At 35.5% G+C, this 23303-nt stretch overlaps 1 protein-coding gene across 10 annotated transcripts in view; it reads right to left on the bottom strand.

The window, feature by feature from the left end:
- The window catches only part of osp (myosin phosphatase Rho interacting protein outspread), a 679682-nt gene that overhangs the window by 112676 nt on the left and 543703 nt on the right, over positions 1-23303 (bottom strand). For all 10 annotated transcript variants that reach the window (XR_012756241.1, XR_012756240.1, XR_012756239.1 and 7 more), the window contains 2 exons: positions 6048-6236; positions 5010-5091 (listed from right to left, as the gene is read on the bottom strand). Coding sequence is in view for 7 of the 10 variants with exons in the window: in XM_075364979.1 (XP_075221094.1) it covers positions 5010-5091; positions 6048-6236 (271 nt within the window). In the remaining 3 variants the exon portion in view is untranslated. The remainder of the gene's footprint in view (positions 1-5009; positions 5092-6047; positions 6237-23303) is intronic.

Raw genomic sequence — 23303 nt, 5'->3', positions numbered from 1 at the left:
CCTTCTTCTTTTTGGTGGATCTGTCTTGTGACAAGTTTCAATTTAATAGTTTTTTCCACTTTTCTCGATCCTGAGCATCTCTTTTCATTTTCCAATATCTTCTTTCCTTTCTTACGTTCGTTGTCATTCCTGTTTTCCTTGTACCCTTTCCTCATTTTCCTTTTATTTTACCTTCAAGTATTCTAAACTTGATACAGTCTGCTCTCAAAATATGTACTATCCATGATGCCTTCCTTTTCCTTATTGTTTTCAAAAATCTTTCTTTCATCTTCATCTTAGTACCTGGTCATTTCTCACTTTGTCACTTCACTTTATTTTCTTGGATCCACAGCCCACAGCCACATCTCCAAACTTTCCAAATATTTTTCTTCTTTCTTTTTTATTGCTCACATCGCGCATCTGTACACTACACTCCAAACAAAGCATTTGGCAAATCTCTTTATCAATGCTACAGGTATTTTTTTGCAGTTAATAATCTTTTCACCTTCTCAAATGCTCCTTTTCCCAAAACAATTCTGCTTCTTATTTCTTCTGTATAGCTTACATTCCAATTTACTTAACAGCCTAGGTACCTTTTTTATCTCTTTTTACCTGTTTAGCCTTCAGAAATTACTGTTCAGATATTACTTCAGAGGATGAATAAGGGTGATATGTATGAGTGTAAATGAAGTGTAGTCTTGTACAGCCTCAGTTATGTGAGACTGAGATAGGTGGTTAATTGAAACCCAACCACCAAAGAATGGACGACTAAGTAGACGATTGTCAGTGGCTGTTACATCCAAGAGTAGCAAATGAGGCACCAAATATAGTGAATAGATGGATAAGAACTAGAGGACTTCGGCTCTCGCACAATAAAACGTTGGTGAACTCTATGACGGGGAGATGGATTATAAGGTATGTTCTGATTGTGACTGAGGAAGGCCCGGTCCAGTTCATCAGAAATACAAAATATCTGTGAATGTGGCTAGACCACAGAAGGTCCTTTACTTTTCATGTACAGGAAGTTCGTACTAAAGCTGAACAAGTGGTACAAAGTCTAAATAGTCTATTAAGAACAACTGCTAGCCCGCGGGCCTCAATTAGGAAATTGTACTCACATCACATGTGAACTCTATATTGTTACATGGTGTGACAGTGTGGCATAGGGCTTTGAGAAGTAACAGGAACAGAAGGTACAAAGGAAGTACAATAAAAAATAACATTACGAATAGCATGTGCCTATTTGTCGGTGTCAACTGAAGCATTGTTTGTAATTGCTGGGGTGTTACCTATATAGCAGATGGCTCGGGCTTGGGTAAAAATTGATGAAGGGATGAGTAAGGAAGACATGCAATGTGAGTTAATAGAAGAGTGGCAGACAAGGTGGGCCACCTCATGAAAAGGCAAATGGACCCGGCGTTTAATAGGTGAGATCAGGCCGTGGATTGGGAGGGGATTTGGTGAGCTGAATTATTGGCTCACCCAATTCCTGACTGGCCACAGCTCATTCCAAGCCTACCTGATCAGAAGGCAAAAGGTAAATAATCTGGAGTGCCAATATTGTGGTCAGAGGGACACAGCTGAACATGTATTTTTCCAATGTATTAGATGGGAAAGAGAAAGAAGAAGATGAATGGTGATTACTGGTCAGACAGATGTAGGCAATGTCATTGGAGTAATGCTAGCCAACAGTGATAAATTCTTCGTGGTGTCCAACTTTATATACAGTGTGCTATTTAGGAAGGTGCAGGATGCAAGGTGGTGAAAGACAGTCCTTTGTGGAGCTGTCGTTCATCTGTGCTTACACAGGTGGGCAGCAGTGTTGAAGCAGGGGGACTCTGGTTATCCTTGAGCAAGCGGCAAGTAATACCAGTATCCCAACTGAGGTGTCAAGTGATATACAAGTATGTGAGTATTAATTTCAAGGTGAGTGCAGTTGCAGTTCTAGATCGTAATGCAGTAGTCAGAAGTGTAATCAATAGTCTGGGTGGGGGGGGGGGGACAGCCCTCAGTGGAGCCGTCTTTTGTCCGTGCATGCATGGGTGGGTGGCGGTGGTGAAGCTGTGGAACTCCTGGGCCTCCCTGCTTTGGCACCCCTGGGATTGTGCTATACTTAATTGCAAACCCAGCCATGGGTGGGAGGAACGGTGAAGTAGGAGTTTTAGTCGGTAGGGTGCAGGAACACTTAGGCTCTTAATAACATCCAGCTGAACCCATGCGAGTCCGACACTCCCCCACTTGTGGGGGGTATGTAAATGGTATTTCTCCGCAACATCGATAATACAAAAAAAAATAAACCACCAAAGAACACCGGTATCCACGATTTAGTATTCAATTCTATATAAAAGTACCTTTACAAGGACTTGAGCGCTGGAACTCTCAATTTCCAAATCAGCTGATTTGGGAAAACGCATTCACCACTAGAACAACCTGGTGGATTTAACAGCTTTAAGTAGCTAAATGAATTCATCTGTTCTATTACTTTTCCGTTCAATACTAATTTAACTTTACCTTCTATATTGGCAATTCTCATAAAAATATATATATATCAAAAAATATATAATTATATATATATTTCCTAAAATTATTTTATCACATCAATTAACGAAAAATTAAATTAATAAAATTCATAAAAATGAATTAAAACACAATTCCATCCTAAATAAGCTAAACGAAACAAATTATTTTATATGAGGAAATTATTATATTCTTTAAACAAAACAGATAAATATTTTTAAAAAATACTAGAACAGTGGATGCCACAAGTGTAATTTAATTAAAAAAATTTCAGGATTAAATAATGTAAAGTAAATAAGTAAAGTAAGTAAGGAGTAAGTAGTGCAGTAAATAAATTCATTACAAAAAAACAAAGTTAATAAAAAAAATTAGAAGGTAAAGAGATTTAAAAATTAAAAACTAGTTCATAAATTTATTTAGTTATAAAATACTTCTAAAAATAGATACAAAAATGTACTTGAAAAACTAGTTAATGTATTTACAGTAACAAAAATAACAAAATGCTGGTGAATGTTAACCAGCTTTAATAAAAATTAACTACTTTTATTGTTTAAAAAAATATTAAAGGCAAAAACTAAAAGAAAAAATATTAAAAACTTCTTTAAACAGTTTGAGACTCAAATCTGATATTACCTGCAATCATTTACTGTTCTAAAAGATGCTTGCTCCAAAAAAAAACAAAACTAAATTTAATTTTTGTGTGAAATTAATATTAGATTTATAAAAGGTAGGGCATAACAGTAATAACTATGTGCAAGTATCATAATTAAATTTTGACAGTTATTCTGCAATAAATTTATTAACATAAATCAAATTAATCGATGGATGAAGCCATTTACTTGATGAAAATTCATCACAATAATAGAAAATAAACAAATAATATGTTATTTAACTTTCATAAAAATATTTAAAAAATTACAACAGCTCTTTTGATACATGATACCTTCCTCAGGCGTTATAAACGGAATACAAAAGCATTGTATGTTGTACATACAACACCAATACATTTTGTTGCATATAAAAGTACATACAACAAAAAAAGATAAATACAAAAACCAAAAGAAATAAAATGCACAAAGTTAAAGAGTGAACACATGTAAACTCACATGTGTATTCTGTTTGTAATACCTAAAGAAGGTACTGTGTACTCAAACAGCTGTTAAGATTTTTTAAATATTTTTTATGAAAATCAAATAATATATTTGTTTATTTTCTTTTGTTATAAATCAAATTAAACCAATTGTACCTTTTGTTATAAGATCACAATGGACAACTGTAATTAAAAATGTACAAATACAATTAAAAGAGAAATAACTTACAAATTACCTTCCATATTTAAAACCAGCCCTCAATTTCACCAATAAAAAAATTTTTAATTTTGAAGAAATCAATTTAATTTAGAATAAATGCAGATACCAAAAATTTACATCAACACAGATTTATCCATATTAAGAATTAAAAAACATGAAATTGAATAAATTACAAAATTCATTTACAAATATCAAAATACAGAAAAATGAAAAAACATAAACAAAACTCAAAAGTGATACATACACATTGTTTTTGGTATTTAGCACAAGAAGGCCAGCTGATTAATAACAGTTCATTTGGTAGGATCTAGCACAAAATTAATCTATTTATTTAGCTTACAAATTTAATTCATCATTTGAAGAAGGAAAAAAAATGCTATCCCTCCAAATTGGCTCCTAGAAGGTGAAAATATTTTATATCCCTATAAGACCTACAACCTAAAGTTCGAGAAAAATGCCAACTAAGACCAGAACATCCTTCTGGTCTACATCTAGTGAATTTCCTCCAGCTTTCTTTCTCTAATGGATATTTTGCTGGCAAGACCAAATTAAAAATACATAAATTTACAAAAATTCAATTTTAAAAGGTAAATTACAGGTTTATTAACTTAGTATCAAGTCAGCAGGATCACCGACTTAGAATACAATCACTAGTGTCTTAAGACCACTAGAGTACGAATATAGTTATTAAGGCTTTCTTCTATGAGAATCAGTAACAATTTTTTAAATTTACTTAGTTATATAATCAATTAAATATGTTATATAATTTAACTACGGTAGGCTTATTAAGTTTACTTTTAATTTACAGTTAATAAAAGACTTATTCTCCCATCAACTTATAAATTTTCAATCCGATTTTAAATACCTAATATGTGTCTCTCTCTTAGCTCTCTTAAAAACTTTTAAGCGTATAGTTCTAAATTACTGATCAAAATTAATTCTGTAGTAATAAAATCTAGTCATTTCAATATTTAGAAACAGATTTAAAATTTAGGGTTCTAATAGTTTAAATTTCAAATGAAAATGTCTTTAATTTGAACTCCATAAACAGGAAGGAAATTCTGGTCAGGCATAAGGTTTTGGCTTATGCAATGAATTAGAAAAAAAAAGTTAATGAAACTGAATCAGTAAAGTTGAATGTAAAGTTTTAAATATAAAACATTTTAATATTATGCTTATAACTTATTTTACAAATAAACTTACCTCTTACAGTAGACTGAATCATGCTACTAGTTGATAGTCCACTCTGACTTCCAGGAAATGTTGCATTCCTTTTATGACGACCCTGAAATAAAAATAAATATGTTTTAATTGTTTCAGAATGTTTCAAACATTTTAAAACAATAATAATTAATCATTAATGTACCAGTCGCATAATTTTGTTGTATTTAGAGGCAACTGATTACAGCATTTCATGTTTTACAAGTAGAAAATAGGCACATGAAAATATACAGCATACAACAGAGTTCTTTGAAGCCTTGGGATATCTATGTTAATGCATTACCTCTAAATACACAGAGCTCAGACTCATGTGATAAGTAGTAAAATAAATAACTTTAAAAAAAAAAACTTTTTATAACAAGTCAATTTCAATTTTTTCTTTTAATGAAATTTAGAAAACTTATTTACACCTACAATTTATGATAAAATATCTTATATATTTTATTTTATCTTATCTCTCTCTCTCTCTCTCTCTCTCTCACTCTCTCTCTCTCTCTCTCTCTCTCTCTCTCTCTCTCTCTCTCTCTCTCTCTCTCTCTCTCTCTCTCTCTCTCTCTCTCTCTCTCTCTCTCTCTCTCTCTCTCTCTCTCTCTCTCTCTCTCTCTCTCTCTGTGTGTGTGTGTGTGTGTGTGTGTGTGTGTGTGTGTGTGTGTGTGTGTGTGTGTGTGTGTGTGTTTGGATGAATTTGATCTACATCACATCCAAATTTTTGGATGTGATGAAATATTTCATTCATGAAATATTTCAAGATAATATTAACTACAAAAAATACTTTTTAGTAAATTTCATTCATTGCTAAAGATCAGCTTTCAGCAAAAAAAATAAAATAAAAAAATAAATAATTTTCAGCAAAATAACTTCTATTGATTTCTAATGCACATATTAGTCTTAAATAACAAAATATTCATTAAAATAGAAAAATCCTGATTTATTAAAATAATATAAATTAATTAGGCAATAATATCAACACAAAATTAAAAACAGTATTCTAATAATGATAAATGATCAAAGATTATTTACCTTGGATCTAGGGAAGACCGACAGTACTTCAGCCCACCATCTTGCTTCTTCTCTACAAGTACCTTTTACAAAATGTACATTGTCAGGAGCAGTGATCGCTAAACTATATGAATTTCCCGTGATGTCTTCGGCTTCAGTTACTTCTAATACTTTGTTCATATCTATACTGCATTGTGGCACTGTTTCAGGCTGAAAAAAAGAAAAAGAAATCATCTGCATAACTGAAGAAATGAACAGATAATTTTTTACAGTACAAAAGAAACATTTTGTACACATAAAAAATGCCTAACACGACTGGGATTCAAGCCCTTTTGGGTGAAAGAGAAAAGGACATAAGTGCTCTCACATCCATTCACGTACATCCATGAATATGTACATCCATTTAACCATTTTGTATATAAAATGTTTGTTTCGGGTAATCCCCTGTGTCAATTTTTTACAATTCCTAAACAAAATAGAAACTTTTTTTTAACATATATTTTCAAAACATAAAACATGTTTTTTCTTACTGTTTTGTTAGACAACTATTCTAGGAGGAAAATAATCTATTTCAGTAATTTGTGTATCTGTTTATTAACCTGTAAAACTGGCTCTCAAAACAAAGCGATGGCCAATACATTCCATTTTTTGTTTCCTTATAAAAAAAAATAACTGGATACATGCCAGTTCAAAAAAAATTAGGCTATTAAAAACAAATATGTAATTTAATATCTATGAAGGTCCTACATTTATTTCAAGGTTAGAGAAACTCACTATCAGAAAGCATATGATTTTCCGCCCTCTCTAATTTAATAATAAAAATATTTCATTTAATCCATCAACAGACGTGTTGACACGACTTAATAAAATTATCTATAATATGAGGTTTTTTCATAATGTAGGTTTTTTTTAATAGGCCGCCATTTTATTAATTTCCAAACGTAGAATTTTCAAAATGATTTATTTTGTAGATTATGGTGTCAGGTACATACCAACAAACTTCTTTAAAATATCTCAATCTTAACTTCAGATATAAATTTTTATTGAAAAAACAAAAATCCACAGACAGATGGAAAAGAAGCAACATAAGCATTTTCCACATAAGCCTTTTTGTTTCATTTTGATGTATTGAATCAGTCACTTAAATTTGGCCAACATCCAGGACATCTGTATAGCTATTGTCAGGGGGGGAGAATATAAAAAAAATATGGGTACCATGATGACTCCTTGCTCAGTGGGGTCAACAATCAAATCAAAGCTGGGATACATATAGCCAAACATTTCTATCAAATTTCAACTATTTTGTCAACAGGTTTTCAAGATAAAACTTTTTGGGGCAAAAACTGGTAGAAATAATTTTAAATATTCCCATCCATACAACTGCAATCGAGTTAAAACTTTGGAATTTAAAATAAATTATAAGTATTTTCTCATGTTAAAGCTCAATCTTGTATAACCACCGTACAACAAGTCAAAAGATATCTCTCCGTCTTTTACTATACGTATAAATTTTTTTGAGCCATTTTTGAATTTATGTTCAGCCATATTGGTGATATTATACAGGCCAATGTGTACATACATATATTTTCCTGAAATTTCTATGGTTTTTTTTACATTTTTCGAACTCAGAGGGTCATTAAACATTGACATTCACAAAAACTGACATAAAAATGTTGCATCAATCTATATATTTTCCCTTTATAGCTAGCTGTAGCTGCTAGATAGATAGCAGCAATGGATCTGTAGCTGGGAAAGTAAACATTTTCATAAGTAACCATTTTTTTTCAAAAACTCGAAAGTTACATATACTTTATTTTAATAGGTCATACAATAGGTTTTCACAGTATAGAACACAATTTCGTTCATGTTACAAAACTTGTAACAATGTAAAATATTCACATTCATTATGTTTTTATTAGTTACATTTGATGACCTCCTAAAACCTTTCCTCCATATCTATTTTTTATATTTTTATTAATCTCAATCACTTATTTAATATAAATTATCTTATGCAATATGCATATCATCAAATAGTTATCTGCCCTAAGGCAGATCCCTTGTGTTATTTCTGTCTCCATTCTCCTTTATTCCCGCCTAAATTTTTAGCCATTCATGTTATTTCGCTTTAGATAACGAATCACTTTTATTCTCTTATTTGTACCTTCTGCTTATCCTTCTAGCAATGTTTCAATCAATCTTTCTCTTCTCATGATATGTCTCGATCAATTAACTTCCCTACTATGAGCTGTTGATTAAACTTGATTTGCTCACGCTTCCCATTACATCCTAATTTTTCCATTCAATCTCCTATACACATTATAAATACCTCCAGCCTTTCCTTTGTAATTTTATATAGTTTCACATTTATATATACATAAGTTAACACTTCATGACTTTATGAAAAACTTCCTTAAATTTATATTTCATTCTCAATTTCATCTTAGTATCAAAAACTATTTTACTGGTTCAATTTTTCCTTCACTTATGTAGATATTCATTGGCTTCTCCCATCCTTATAAATTTTGTTTTGTTTTTTATTTTTTATTATATTTCACAAATTTTAATCCGTACTCTGGCATAATGTTTTCTTATTTTGAAAGCATCATCTGAACATCTCCTGAAAAACACCATATCATCAGCAAACCTTGTACAATTTATTTTCTTTCTTTATACTCTTTTAGTGCAGAAAGAAAGAAATCCCTCATATTCTTCTTTGGCATTTTTGATCATGTAATCATTATACACATTAAATAAGATAGGACAGATTATGCCTTATTACTCTTTTGGGTCAAACCACTCAATTTGTACATCTGCTATTTACATAATTGTTTCCTGCTTCAGGAACTGTTCTTTAATTAAATCTTCTATCTTACCAATCTACTCTCCAGCTTTTTAATATTTCAATACTTCCGTATGTTTATTTTATCTTTCTTTATCTGTAGACTCCGGATCCACCGTAAGGTATTACTTCAGAGGATGATATGTATGAATGTAAATGAAGTGTAATCTTGTACAGTCTCAGGTCAACCGTTCCTGAAATGTGTGGTTAATTGAAACCCAACCACCAAAGAACACTGGTATCATGATAGCTTAATTAATATTTCTAATTAAATACAATCAGCAATCGTATGGTGAACAACCCAATGTTGGAAATATAAATGAATAACTTTAATTAAATTTGATGTCACTGAACCTTGTTATTAATTGCTAATTAGAGAAGAAACGCATCCTTGTTCCATGTGAATTCAAATCTTTTCCACTTTTTGTTAATTCCATCGCCTGTGAGACAAAAGCTTATTGATTGTGCTACTATCCAATTATTTTGCATCGTCTAGCAGACAAAGATTTATTTATCATACACTACCATCTGCAGACGGTAGTGTTCAATTATATTGTGAGCCTATCAGACGAAAGCTTATGAATTGTGTTTGTACTTAAATTTATTTTATTATAATTAATAAACTTGATCATATATTAATTTTCCAAAAAATAACGTTTATATTTTGTTGTATAAATATATTTTTATTTTCTTTAAAATGGCAGATTTCTGCAAAAATGAAATTGCTCAAATTCTTAGTGAATTAGACAAAATCGGTTCTGAATCTGACACTAGCTGTATTGATCCTGAAATTATAGACAATGATGGAAGTGAGATCGAAGACAACGTGGAAGTGGAATCTTATTATGGAACTGATGACACTGTCGATGAAACAGATTCAGATCCTAACTACTACACTTCAGACTACAAATCTGATCAAACAGGAGTTGAAAAAGATATTGAAACCGATTTTGAAGGGGTATTTCCAGTACATCTAAACGAGTTTACTTCTGGTAAAATTAGAGGTGATGATGTATCTTTACCTTCTATTAATTGAAAGAACATTAATAGTAGGCCTGTAATAATAACTGATACTACAAATTCCAGTCAGGAGGATTCTAGCTTTCAACCCCAGGTCAATGAAAGTAATCTTCAATTAGAAACAATTAAGAGAATTGATGTAGGTGATGAGGATTATATTCCGTCAGGTAGAAGAAGTTCAACTTCATCTGACAGAAATTCCTATATGAAAGTTGATCCTGATGAATAACAAGCTTAATTAAATTTTCAGCAAATACTACATGCGAGATAAGAGAAGTAACTACTGTGAACTTGTCTTCTTTGGCACTCCATAGAAATATTGTTCTTCCTAAATGAAGAACTTTGAGAAATAAAAATAGCTGTGTATGGTCTTCAAGTCCAAAAACAAGATTTTCTAGAATGAGCAGGCGGAATATTATTCATTACAAACAAAAGCTTAACAATAATGCCAAGAATGTTTAACACCCTTAGAAGCTTTTGGCTTATTCATTAAATCCTCAATACCAAACAAAACTGTAACTCATACAAATGTGGAGACCTCACATAAAAGTTCAAACTACTCAGATCCAACTTCTGCAACAATAAAACCTACTACTTTAAATGAGTTAAATGCATTATTAGGTCTTTTGGTTATGCCCACTGCCATGAAAGACAACCATTTGATTTCCAAAGAGCTATTCGACCCTTCGTTTAGTCGTAAGAGTTATGTATCTGTAATTAGCAGAAACCGTTTTGACTTCTTGCTGAATTCATTGAGATCTGATGTCAAAGCTATATGACCTGCTCGCAAATTCTTAGACAAATTAGCACCCATCAGAGATATTTGGTAAGAATTTGTAGAATCATGCCGCATTAACTACATACCTGGCTCCTATGTCACAATCGAAGAACAACTGCTTGGTTTTCGAGGACGCTGTCCTTTTAGGATGTATTTACCCTCAAAGCCCAACAAATATGGATTAAAAGAGTTCTATTTTGTGATGTAAGAACAAAATATATGATTGATGCCTTAACTGGGAAAAAATACTAATACGTCAGGACTTCCTCTAGGTGCATACTTCGTGCCAAAAGTATCCATGGCACTAACAGTTATATAACCATGGAAAATTGGTTCATGTCAGTCCCTTTAGCAAATGACATGTTGAAGAATCATAAATTAGCAATTGTGGATACATTACACTCAGACAAAAAGAAAATCCCAAATGAAATGCCAGACAAAAAATCAAGGAAGTTTATGTTTTGTTACAGCCAAGAAAACGTTTTGGTTTCCCACAAGGCCAAGCCAAACAAACAAGTTTACCTACTTTCCAACACACATGAAAGAGGTACCATTGAAAAAGAATCTGGAAAGCCAGACATTGTGATGTTCTATAACGCAACCAAAGGCGCAGTTGATGCGTTTGATGACATGACCATTAACATGAACTGCAGTAGAAAAACACAAAGATGGTCCCTCTGCTTCTTTTATGGTATGAATAAAAGCACTCTGGTGAACTTGTATATTATTTACGTACATAACAAAATGCCACTGAAAAGAAAACCAGCTTCACGATGAGAGTTCACAAAAATAATAAGTGAAGGACTCATGTTTCCATGGTTACAAGAAAGATTTCAACTCCCAACTTTACAGAGACATCTGAAAATAAAAATAGAAGACATCACTGGTGAAAAAGTTCCGTCTATTAAAAAACCTCAAGAACCACAGATAAAAATATGTGCGTACTGCCCCTCAAAGAAGTGGAGAATGATCAGGTACAACTGCTTCAAGTGTCAATGATTCATGTGTCTTGAGCATCAGGGGAAAGTCTGTGTGAACTGTAATTAAAGTGTCTTGTTCAAGGAAAACGCTCATGGACAACTTGTTCAATTGTGTATTCTATAGCTTCATTATGCATTAATTAATGAACTGTTCATTTTAATTGTTTTTTTTTAATTTTGCCATTTGGAGTAGTCTGAGAGAAGAATGCTTATGAATAGTGTGTGTAAATAATAGGCTTATGAATCTAGGATTAACAAATTAAAAAAATTGATGTGGATATTCACATGATTTCCTTCTACCCCTATTAAATTAGATATACACATTTTTTGCTGCACTTCATTTAAACTTATATCGGTTTAACTTTATTTAACCAGTATACAGGAGTTCACTAAATGGAATAGTTTAAAAATTAACTTTTATTTATACGACACGATGTATAAAAATACACTTCTCGAAAAATCACCACTTTAGATTGGAAGCAGCAATCTGATATTACCAGAAATCTGAAACTTTTGTTAATCAGCAACTCACGAAGATACGAATAATACTGATCTAGAAGACTATATTACGTAACAAGAGTTATAAGAAGCATATTGCGCACAAGTGAAAAAAGTTACTTATTTTCACGAGTACGTAATATGTGTTAAAAGTCGAGTTATGTACAATAATACTTTTTCTACCACCAGAATTACTCCCCCGTAAGAAAAAAAAGGTGTCATTTGAAAGATACTTACATTTTACTTACTTCCTTTACTTCGTACAAGGAAGTATTGTCATTGCGAAAAATTTCGGTTTTCAGATTTCAACGGAAATATCCATTTTGACTAGTTTCGGCGTGACGTCTGTACGTACGTATCTTCCCCATAACTCAAAAACGATTAGACGTAGGATGTTGAAATTTTTGGATTTAGGACTGTTGTAACATCTAGTTATGCACCTGCTCTTTTGATTACAATCGACTGGACCAAAAGTATCCAAAAAAGCCCAAAATCCAATTTTTTTGGATTATATACGTTTTCTTAACTGCAGTAATAAGCTCTCATTGATAGATTTTCAACGATATATCATAAGTGGTACTTATTTTCATTCGTTTCATAGTTATAACCAAATAAAACTTTAATTAATGAAATATTTTGATCTTATAAGGGGAAGGCACATCAGTTCGAATCAGACTTCATTTCCTTTTTCTTATCTTTTTTTTAAATTTAAATATATTGATTTTTTAATAATTATTAACCACTGATTGTAAAAAAATGTTTACGATAAATAATAATTCAATAATAACAATAAAAAAAATGTGAAAAAATATCAGAAGTTATTAATGAAATAAAATTTTATGTAATTTTCAGTTTACAAAAATGTGTATATGTAATTTAATAGACGTACAAGGAAGTCATGCGGTGTCCACATCAGATTCTTTATTAAATAGAAATATAAATTTGAAGGATAGAGTACGTATTTTGAGATTAGTAATACTAATCATTGTTATTATAAATGAAAATAATTTTTCTAGTAAAATAAATACAAATATTAAAAAAAAAAGAAAAAAATTATTAATTGAATTCAAAGGTCAACGGTAATTAATAAAATAATTTTGAACAATCACTTTAAATTGAATACAATTCAAAAATACACCGTTAGTACCAACATAATATTGTATTTTATTGTTCCGTCAAATAATTAAATAAAATGATTTTTTAAAAAATAAATATACAATTTTTAAAAGATTCTGCTAAGAAAATCCAAAAATAATACGATTCTAAATCATAATTTTAAATTAATATTAAATAATCAGATATAATATACCAAAGTAATATTCACCAAGATAATATTCAATTATTCTAAATGTCGATTGCAGTCAAAAGGGGAGGTGCGCAAATAGATGTAACAAAAGTCCTAAATTCAAAATTTCAACATCATACGGCCAATCGTTTTTGAGTTATGCGAGATACATTCGTACGTAGAGACGTCACGCCGTAACTAGTCAAAATGGATATTTCCGTTGAAATCTGACTAAATTTTTTCGCAATTGAAATACTTCCTTTACTTCGTACAAGGAAATAAAACAATAATACATGTACTTTGTTGATGATCAGTAATGAAATGCATCTAGAAATATTACATTTATCAGATTCTACATTAGACAAAAGTTAATTATATTTAATTTTATATCTTATTTTTTCATAATTTAAAAAAAATTACTCCTCATGTAAACTTGAATGTTTACATGTAACGCATTAATTTTTGAATCGCTAACTGATTTTCATCACTATAATTGAACTTCACTATAACTGGAGAAAGATTTCATGTTTAAGTTCAACCTAGATTAATCAATCATTTAGATTAATAACAATTTTAATTTAAATCCAGAGATTTCAAATTCTACATTTTTTTTTTATGTAGCGATATTATGAATTTATAAATAAAATATTGTAAAAGATAGTTACATAATGCTAACAGTTCCACTTCTATTAAAATTTAGAGAAAAACCTCAACTATATTTTATTATTTTATTAATAAAATAAATAAATAATTACCGGTATAAATAAAAGGCAAAATTAATTATATTCTCTCATTCATACAGTATCCTATATCATTCAGATTCTAGGCAATCAGAAAGAATCAAGTTCCCTTAAATTTTGTACTAAGAATTTATTTCATAATGAAAAATACAATAAAATAACCTAAAAAACAGTTAATACAAATAAAAGCCTCTAGTAATTATTATTTTTATATTATATTTAAAAAGGATAAAAAAAATTATGCGTGTGTGCGCGCGCACACACACACACGCACCCGCGGGGCACACAAACGTGCTTTTTCCAAAAACATACATAGTTTTTTCTTAAATTTTTATGTATGTATACACTCCATACAGAGTGCATCACAAAGTTCTCCCGGGACTTTCATAACCTATTCTACTCGTGAAAATAATGGAAAAGTTCATATAAACAAACATATACGCCTAGGGAAATATTTCGATCGAATTTCAACTACCCAGTGAAATGTGGTCGTACTGAAACTTTTAGGACGTTAATTAAGAGACGTAATTAGTGATTTCTTATGATTCTTGACCTGCTAAATCGAATAAAATGTCGCAGAACCGTATCTTCAGTAGTTTCTGAGAAATCTGGGATGAAATCCAATAAATTGGGGTAAAACCCCTGTTTTTAAGTTTGACGTACAATAACTTTGTTAAAAGGTAATAAACTCATATAAGTTTTAAACAAAACTTGTAGAGAATTTAATTCCGAACAAAGTGGTGTATACATATATTTTTTTTTTTTTTTATTTATACGTAGTTCGATAAATAATATCTTATCAGCAGAAATTAAAAAAAAAAAAAACAGCAGACATTATACGTAAAATCAACGTTTTGAACTTATGCTTTCGTTTTTGTTTTTTTTTTTTTTGATGTTAGTACTTCGCAGAGATTTCTACATTATCACACAATTTTTTTTTAATACAATTTAAAATTATCGACAGGTATGTTTACCATGTTAGTCATAAGTCACTGATATAGAAAGAATACTGCATACATTCGTGTACCATGCGCACCATTTTGTTTGGAATGACATTGCAAAAATAGCCTGCGCGTCGTATGTGGATTTTAAGGTTTAACATTGTTTTTTTTTTATTATTTTGTACTTTCCGCAGAGAAAACATACTGATGAATCAGAGATCTCTGCGAAAGTGCTAAGGATCAAAGAAAAGACAAGTTAATTTTATACACACACTCGCACACCATTCCTTCGTCTTAACTATAGTCACAATTAAGTTGCAAACCCAAATTTTCATAACAAGAAATAACAGTATAAATAAATTAATAATGGTACAAAATAAAAGAAAAAAGACTACGTAAAAAATCACATAGCTAAATAAAGAGAAAAAGAATTTAAAGAAAATACAATAATATAATATAATAATAATGCATTACTAACTACTAATATTCAAACGAACGAACTATTTCAAAAGAAGCTGCCACGTAATCTCTCCTCTTGCGTTACTATAACTGTTCTCAAATGATTTGAATAACACAACAGAACACAGTGAATAGATCGTTAAAAATAAAAGAAAAGAAAATAGTAATAATAATATGTAAAGAAGAAAAAATATGGAATGAGAAAAGACACGTTACCAGAGCGGTTATGTTTATATTCATTCCAGAATGAGCGATATCATATATATATATATATATATATACAGGATAAAGTAGGCTACCTGTATGAGTTGCGGTTATTTTTTTTATGAAGACACACTTACAGAAAGACCTAAATCTATTATCACACGGTACGCATGTTTTTATTACATTAAAAATACTACACCTCTGTAATTAATAATAACAATAATAATAATAATAATGCCCTGAGGTAGATAATTCCCACGTCCGGAACACAACACCTACGTTCCACGTCCAGGGCGGCAACAGCTATACTTACGTACAATACATGTAGCTGGCTAACGGGGCTTCGAGTGTTCTTCTCGGAGATGCAATTTTTCGGCCGAATTACATCTATAGGCCGTATTTAAGGACTGGATTTTGCGGCCACCGGCAGATACGACAATTTTAACGATTAAGGACATGGATTGATACCACCTTTAGAGCTGGTGATGTGTCGGCCACGGTCGAAGTGATTGCAGGTGTAACGGAGGCCTTTAGCTGTCCACATGCCTCCCGCGATGGCAAGCATGTAGGTAAGGTCCCCATGTATTCATGTATTTCGGCGCATGGGAGCCCTGAAACCTACCGGAACCGGACCTGGAGGTCCGTTCCAGTACTCCGGTGGAACCGGCATGTCTTAGCAGAGAGCGGATGCGCAGACTCTGCACTGACTCCAGGCCCCTACACACCGAGGTTTTCAGGGCTTCCATGCGCCGAATATAGCTAAATTAAATAAGCTAGTTATTTACAAAATTTATATAAATTAAATAGAAATATATTAATAAAGTAATATTGAACTTTTGTAATAATATCTTCGGTACGATGGTGAACAGCCAAGATACTGATTTTTATTCTAGAAACACATTGGAAGAAGGCGCTGCCAAACATCTGCAAAGATGCAAGGCAATTATTTAAAAAATGGTCACCGTTACAGGCAGACAAAAAACATGTCCATGGAAATAAAGAACGGGCTCGCTGAGCTTTCTGCCTTAATAGTAAGACTTCGAGGCGGAAAACAGAATCAAACGCACGGAAGTTGTGGTGGATGCTGCCACGAGCACTGCAGAGCCGGGGGAAAGTGCGATATCGACCAGCCAGGTACAGCCCAAGACAGAGAAGAAGAAAAAGTACTCTGGTGAAAAGAAGGAACCCCTATCACCCACGAGCGGGATTCAACCGAGTACCCTTCCAATCACAAATTATCCAAAAGTGCAACCGTGGACACTAGTGGAAAATAAGAAGGAAAAAAAGAAGGGTCAGAGATCTGAAGATAAAGAGGTTGCAAAGAAGCAACAAAAATCTTCCAGAGGCAGCAAGAAAAGGAAAAACTTGAAAAAGACGAAGAATCTTAGAGAAGCGATCCTCATTAAAAAGACCGAGGGGAAAACGTATGCCGAAACTCTCAATCAAATTTGGAAGGGGGTGAAACTGGAGAAGACTGAGCAGAGGTAGCGGCAATATGAAAAGCCGAAGAAAAAGGGAGATGTTCTGATTGAACTCGGGAGCACTATCAGAGACAAAAAGACATTCAGTGCTGTACTCGGAGTACTCGGAGAAGGAGCCGTAGTCCACATTCTGGAACCGCGGGAGACGCTGGAGATCCGAGATCTAGACTGCGTCACAGGGAAGGAGAATGTGGAAGCAGCACTGGGAAGAGATCTCGGAGGTATAGGAGACTGCCGAGTTACCGTTACCAGTGCTAATGCCAGGGGGCAGAAAGCAGCAATAATAGAGATTGGAGAGAAGGCTGCTGCCAAACTACTCCGTCAATCCAAGATAAGGATTGGCTGGTTGTACTGCCAGATTAGACCCAGGGCACAGGTCCCACGGTGTTTCAGGTGCCATGGGTATGGGCATCTGGCTCGTGGATATAAGGGGCCTGACAGAAGCCGGATCTACCATAAGTGCGGGATAGGGGAACACAATGCTAAGGAGTGCTCCGCCACCTGTCGGTGCATGCTCTGCCAAGAAAAATGCGTGAACGCTTCGCAGCTGGCTCATGCACCTGGAACAAGGGAGTGTCAGGTCTTCCGGGCAGTCCTGGAGCAGGCGAAGAAAAGGCTGCGTTAAAATGATGAACGTACTACAGACCAACCTTAACAGGAGTCAGAGACAGGGAGGCCGACTTGGTGCTGATCTGCGACCAGTACCGGGACCGTGACGACTCCAATGGTTCCGAGACTCGCTCGGGACTGCCGCGATATGGATTCCGTATCGCAGCAGAGCCCAAGTTCGGAGACACGGCGCAGACGAGAGGTTCGTTTGGATCTGCTGCGGTGAAGTGACGATTTTTAGCTGTTACCTCACCCCAAATGAATCGATAGCGGACTTTCGCCGGAAATTTGACGCGCTGGAGGATGTTATCCTCGCTGCCGCTGGTGGGTTGGTAGTAGCTGAGGACTTCAACTCCAGGGCGGAAGAGTGGGGTATGGCGCATACCAACTCCAGAGGGAAATACATTCTGGACATGGCGACACGTACTGGACTCGTGATACTCAATACAGGGAACACGATGACGTTCCGCTGCCCAGGATATTTGGAAACCATTCCCGATATTTCCCTCGCCTCCGGCCTCCAAAGAGCTGGTCACGCTCGTCCAGGACTGGAGAGTTCTCGAGAATTATACCGGTATCAACCACCAATATATATTAATTAGAGGCCTAGATGGTGCACAAGAGGGCCCGGGGCACCTACGGCTAAAGATACAACATCAATAAAATCAACGAGAAGAAATTCAAAAGAAAGATATCCTCAGGAGCGGTAGCCTCTGAAAACATCACCAACGTGTTGGGGGGGGGGGGGACGCTGGCGCTGAAGCCGTAGTTGCTTCGACCATGTGGCTGATCGCTTCTGCATGCGACGCTTCCATGCCCCACGGGGGGCCGAGGTACCGGAAGCGACCCGTGTACTGGTGGACACCAGAGATTGCGGGGTTGCGCCGAGAGTTTCTTTGACTAAGACGAGTGGCGAAACGTGCAAGGAATCGCACAGACGCAAACGCCAGGTCAGCCGAGTATAAGACGGCAAAGAAGCGGCTCCGTCGAGCCATCAATGTGAGCAAGGCAGGCTGCTGGAGAGAACTGACAGAGACTATGGATGCAGACCCTTGGTGGATGGGTTACAAGATAGTAACTCGGCGATTAGGGGTCTCGCGGTTACCATCTTCACTAGACGAGGCTAAAACGGAGCACGTCGTTAAGATGTTCCTGGCCCACACGGTCCGTATCGAGCGGGACTTCGGCGACGTGGGCGACTTCCCGCTCTTCTCGATGGAGGAACTGGAGGGAGTCCTACGGTCGCTAAAAGACAAAAAAGCCTCTGGTCCCGACGGTATACCGGCCAAGGTGCTCAAACTTGAAGGGCGCTGCAGGCCCCGTCTTCTTCTAGACATGTATAATGCATGTATGAAGGCTGGGTCTTTTAGCACCAGGTGGAAGACCGCGCGTCTTGTGCTAATTCCCAAGGGCAAAGAAAACCCAGAGTCGCCGTCCTCCTACCGCCCATTGTGCATGCTTGACACAGCTGGGAAGGTATTGGAGAAGCTGTCAAAGAAAAGACTGGTTGCGGCGATGAATCAGGCAGGTGACCTGTCACCCAACCAGTACGGTTTCCGGAAGGGTCAGTCGACCCTAGACGCAATTCAAGAGGTTGTTGAGGCAGTGCGGCAAGCAGAGGACCACAATAATTTTTCGCGACGTTTGGTCTTTCTCGTTACGTTGGACGTTAAAAACGCTTTCAACTCCGCACGGTGAAGCGATATGATTCGGGCCCTGGAGCATTAATTCCATGTGCCTCAATACCTCCTCAGAATGGTGGACACATACATTAGGAACCGGGGTCTGATTTACGAGACCGCGGCTGGCTGAGGTTGGTCTGCGATCACGTCAGGGGCGGCGCAGGGGTCGATTCTCGGCCCCGACCTTTGGAACGCCGTCTACGATGGCTTGCTGATGATGGCTACCTGATGATTTCAACCTGATGATGGCTGGGAATTCCTAAAGAATCTATCTTGGTTGGGTACGCTGACGACGTTGCGCTACTTGTCACAGACCGCAACGTGGTGCGCGCCCAACTGAGGCTCAGCCGAGCCATGCACAAAATCGGTGCCTGGCTGGACAACCATGGATTGTCTCTAGCCCTCAGAAAAACGGAGATCGTGGTTCTAACGAAAAAGCGTATCGACACCCTTCTCTCCCTGCGGGTCGGGGGTAGAGGTTGTCGAGACCAAGCCGACCGCAATGTACCTCGGTATGATGACTGACCGGAAACTTCAGCTTCGCTGAGCGGTTTCGGAGAGCCGCCTACAAAGCTGTGAGAGCCGTAACTGCTCTCAGCCGACTCATGGCGAATGTCGGCGGGCCGAAGGCCAGCAGACGGCGTCTGCTGATGCCCACGGTGCGTTCCATCCTGATATACGGGTCGGAAGTGTGGGCCCAGGCCTTAAGAACTGCAAGAAACCAGAAGCGGCTCGCGCAGGTGCAACGCACCGCAGCCTTGCGAGTCGCTTCCGCGTATCGGACGGTCACCGAGCCTGCAGTACTAATGGTCGCCGGCGTTATACCTATTGCTATTTTGGCAAGGGAGCGCCAGATGATCTACAGGAGGCGTCGGGCAGGCGAAGACAGGGAGACCATTGCCAACGAGGAACGCACTCGCACGTTCCTCCCATGGCAAGAGACCTACTTTCCCGGTGTACGGGACGACACTGAGCCCACCTTTTTCAAATGTGCTTGGTGGGCGGCAGATCGAGGGATACTAGAGGTGAATTTCGGAGCAATGAGCCCCCACAACGTGGTTACGATGATGCTCTGTAATCTGAGCAGCTGGGAAAGTGTAGCCAAATTCGTCGTCGGCAACATTCTCAGGACCAAAAAGGTTGACCTGGATAGTCCTGAAAATTAGGTAGCACCTAATCAGGCTAGTATAGGAGGACTTGACCGGAAGTAATGTTTTAAACGGTTCTGGTTCGAATCCTGGTAGAAAGGGGGATGGTTTTAATCGGTAGTCTGCTGATAGTGATTGGATAATACCATCAGCGGGAGCCCGACACTCCGTGCGTAAATGCATTTTCACCTCCATCCACAAAAAAAAAAAAAAATTATTATTAACAATTACTTGTAATTTTCATTATATGACCAGTTCCATTACAAGTTCACAATCTTCTCTGTCTTCATCGGGGCAATCACTTTCAGCTTTTTTACATGTCAATCATCCATATTCATTTCATTCATTTTTCCTCATCTAATTTTTTAATATTTGAAATTAAAAATGCTGTTATTAATATCAAGATATTTTTTCAAAGCCGACCATACCATTTCGATTGGATTTAAAACGGGATGGTAAGGTAGAACTCATAGAACCTGATGCCCGTATTCTTTTAATATTTCATCAAATGGTACTTTATTTTTGAATTTCTATGCGATTTAATTATGTCACAATTGTGGTTTTAATACTGCTTTATTAAACGGAATATTTTCTTTTCTAATCAGTTAATCATGCCGCCTTTCTATCATTTGATTTTGGAGGCTTCTCTAGAAGTGAACTGTGGTATGGCGCAATATCGGTAGCAGCCACTGACTGGGAGGGGGGAAGACCAGGAAATAATTTTTCTGATCCCCAATTCATGAAATTGTTGTTGACGTTATCGTTATAGTCACCGCTTTTTGGACTCGTGTTCCAAGTTAACATCACTTCGGAATGAACCCCCATGTCTCCTCCAGCGTCGATTATGATTAACCGATCCCTTTATTAATCGACACTTTTACTCCTTGATCACTGCCATCCGGCCACAATTTTGTCATCGAATAGGACGTTAAAATATACGATTTGTCCAAATAAACAATCAAAGAATTTTGTTTTCTGCAATCGATCATTTTTGTTAAATATTCTACCCTCTTCCACCAGATGGCTTCTTTCTCAATCAAAAGTTTCCTATTATTATCAATTTTACACCACTTAAACCCTAACTCTTTCAGGATAGCTGCTAGTGTAGTTCTAGCACCTTTAAATCGAATATTCTTTTGAAGTTCTTCACGTAATTTAATATAGGCAGTTCATTATGTTTTGCGAGAAACTCGTTAACTGTTCGTCTTACAACACCTTAATCAAAACTATCTAATTCAATACATAGTTTTAAACGACGTTTATACTTTTTTGGTGTGCTGAATGGGCACAACTGCAATTTAGATTACAGAAAATCCTGCTTTTCTTTTCGGATTTTTGAACTTTTGATCTTGAAATCCCATAAGATTTTCCCTTAGAGCTGTTTTCTTTTAAACTATTATCTAAAGAAATAAATTATTATACATTATTTTAAAATAAAATAATGAGTTACGTTAAAAAACAATAATTATTAAAAGCATCATAATACAGTAAAAATTTATTTAAAAAAAAATAAACGGTTAGAATTAACATTTTATTTTTTTCTTCTTTTTTATTTTTTTAACACTAAAAATCTTTCAGATTCAAGTCCACTGCGCCGGACTAGTGCTTAACTTGTCGCAAAGTTCTTTAGCAGCGTATTTTCGAAGTCAGAGGTTTGTGAGGTTCTAATCCTAGCCGCTGCTCCGGCGGGGATGCTGGGATCCGCTGCGCCCACATTGAGGCAGCCAGGGAACTTCTTCTGTCTTCTTCCATCTTCTTCTTGGTCTTCTTCAGGTGGTGGTCGACGATGAATTGAAAATTCACTCTCGTGCACGCTTTTTTATTGGTGCCTGACAGTGATGGGCCGCAGCGCCGCTATGGTGAGAGAACTGTGCGGTCATCTGCGCGGCGGGAGTGATGCTGTACCAGCGCGTACGTATACTGTGCGCCAGATCACATCTGAGTTGCTACCGTGTTCGTTCGCCAATATTAAATTAGGCATATATGTGGTAAAAAAAAAACATATATATATATATAAGAGTTTTTCGTCCGCTCTATCGGACGTAATTCTTAACCGATTTTGACGAAACTTCGTGAAGTGATTTACACCTATTGGGGATAGAGCCGTATTGATTTTCAAGCAAATCGTCTCACAGGAACACGGATTAGAACAAAAAACACGGGTTTTTTTGGTAATATTTTCAATTTATAGGGTCAAATTTTGAACCGATTTTGATGAAACTTAAGTAGGATGATGTAAAATTTGTTGAAATAAAACTATACTGATTTTTAAGCCGATCGGTTCACAGGAACTGGAGTTAGAGGCAAAAAGCTGGGTTTTGGGTACGTTTTCAAGGAAATCCGCCCTCCTAACGCACTTACCGTAACAGAGTTTTTTTTTAAATAAATATACATGCATATTTATTTTAATAAATAACTGAAAAATCATACAAAGATAAGTCCTTCAAATTTTTAAAATAGAAACAATACCATAAAAACTACAATGTTAATTCTTCGTTTTAATCTACATCCATATTGTCGTCGGTAGAGTCCTTTTTAGCAGTATTTTTATCATAATTAACAGTAAATGATAAATTGAAAAAAAAAATACTACCGGCCATACATCATTTAATT

Source organism: Lycorma delicatula, chromosome 4, assembly GCF_047948215.1.
Source record: "Lycorma delicatula isolate Av1 chromosome 4, ASM4794821v1, whole genome shotgun sequence".
NCBI classification, from domain to species: Eukaryota; Metazoa; Arthropoda; class Insecta; order Hemiptera; family Fulgoridae; genus Lycorma; species Lycorma delicatula.
Note: the sequence above shows the minus strand (reverse complement) of the source record. Positions and strands in the feature narration are given on the sequence as shown.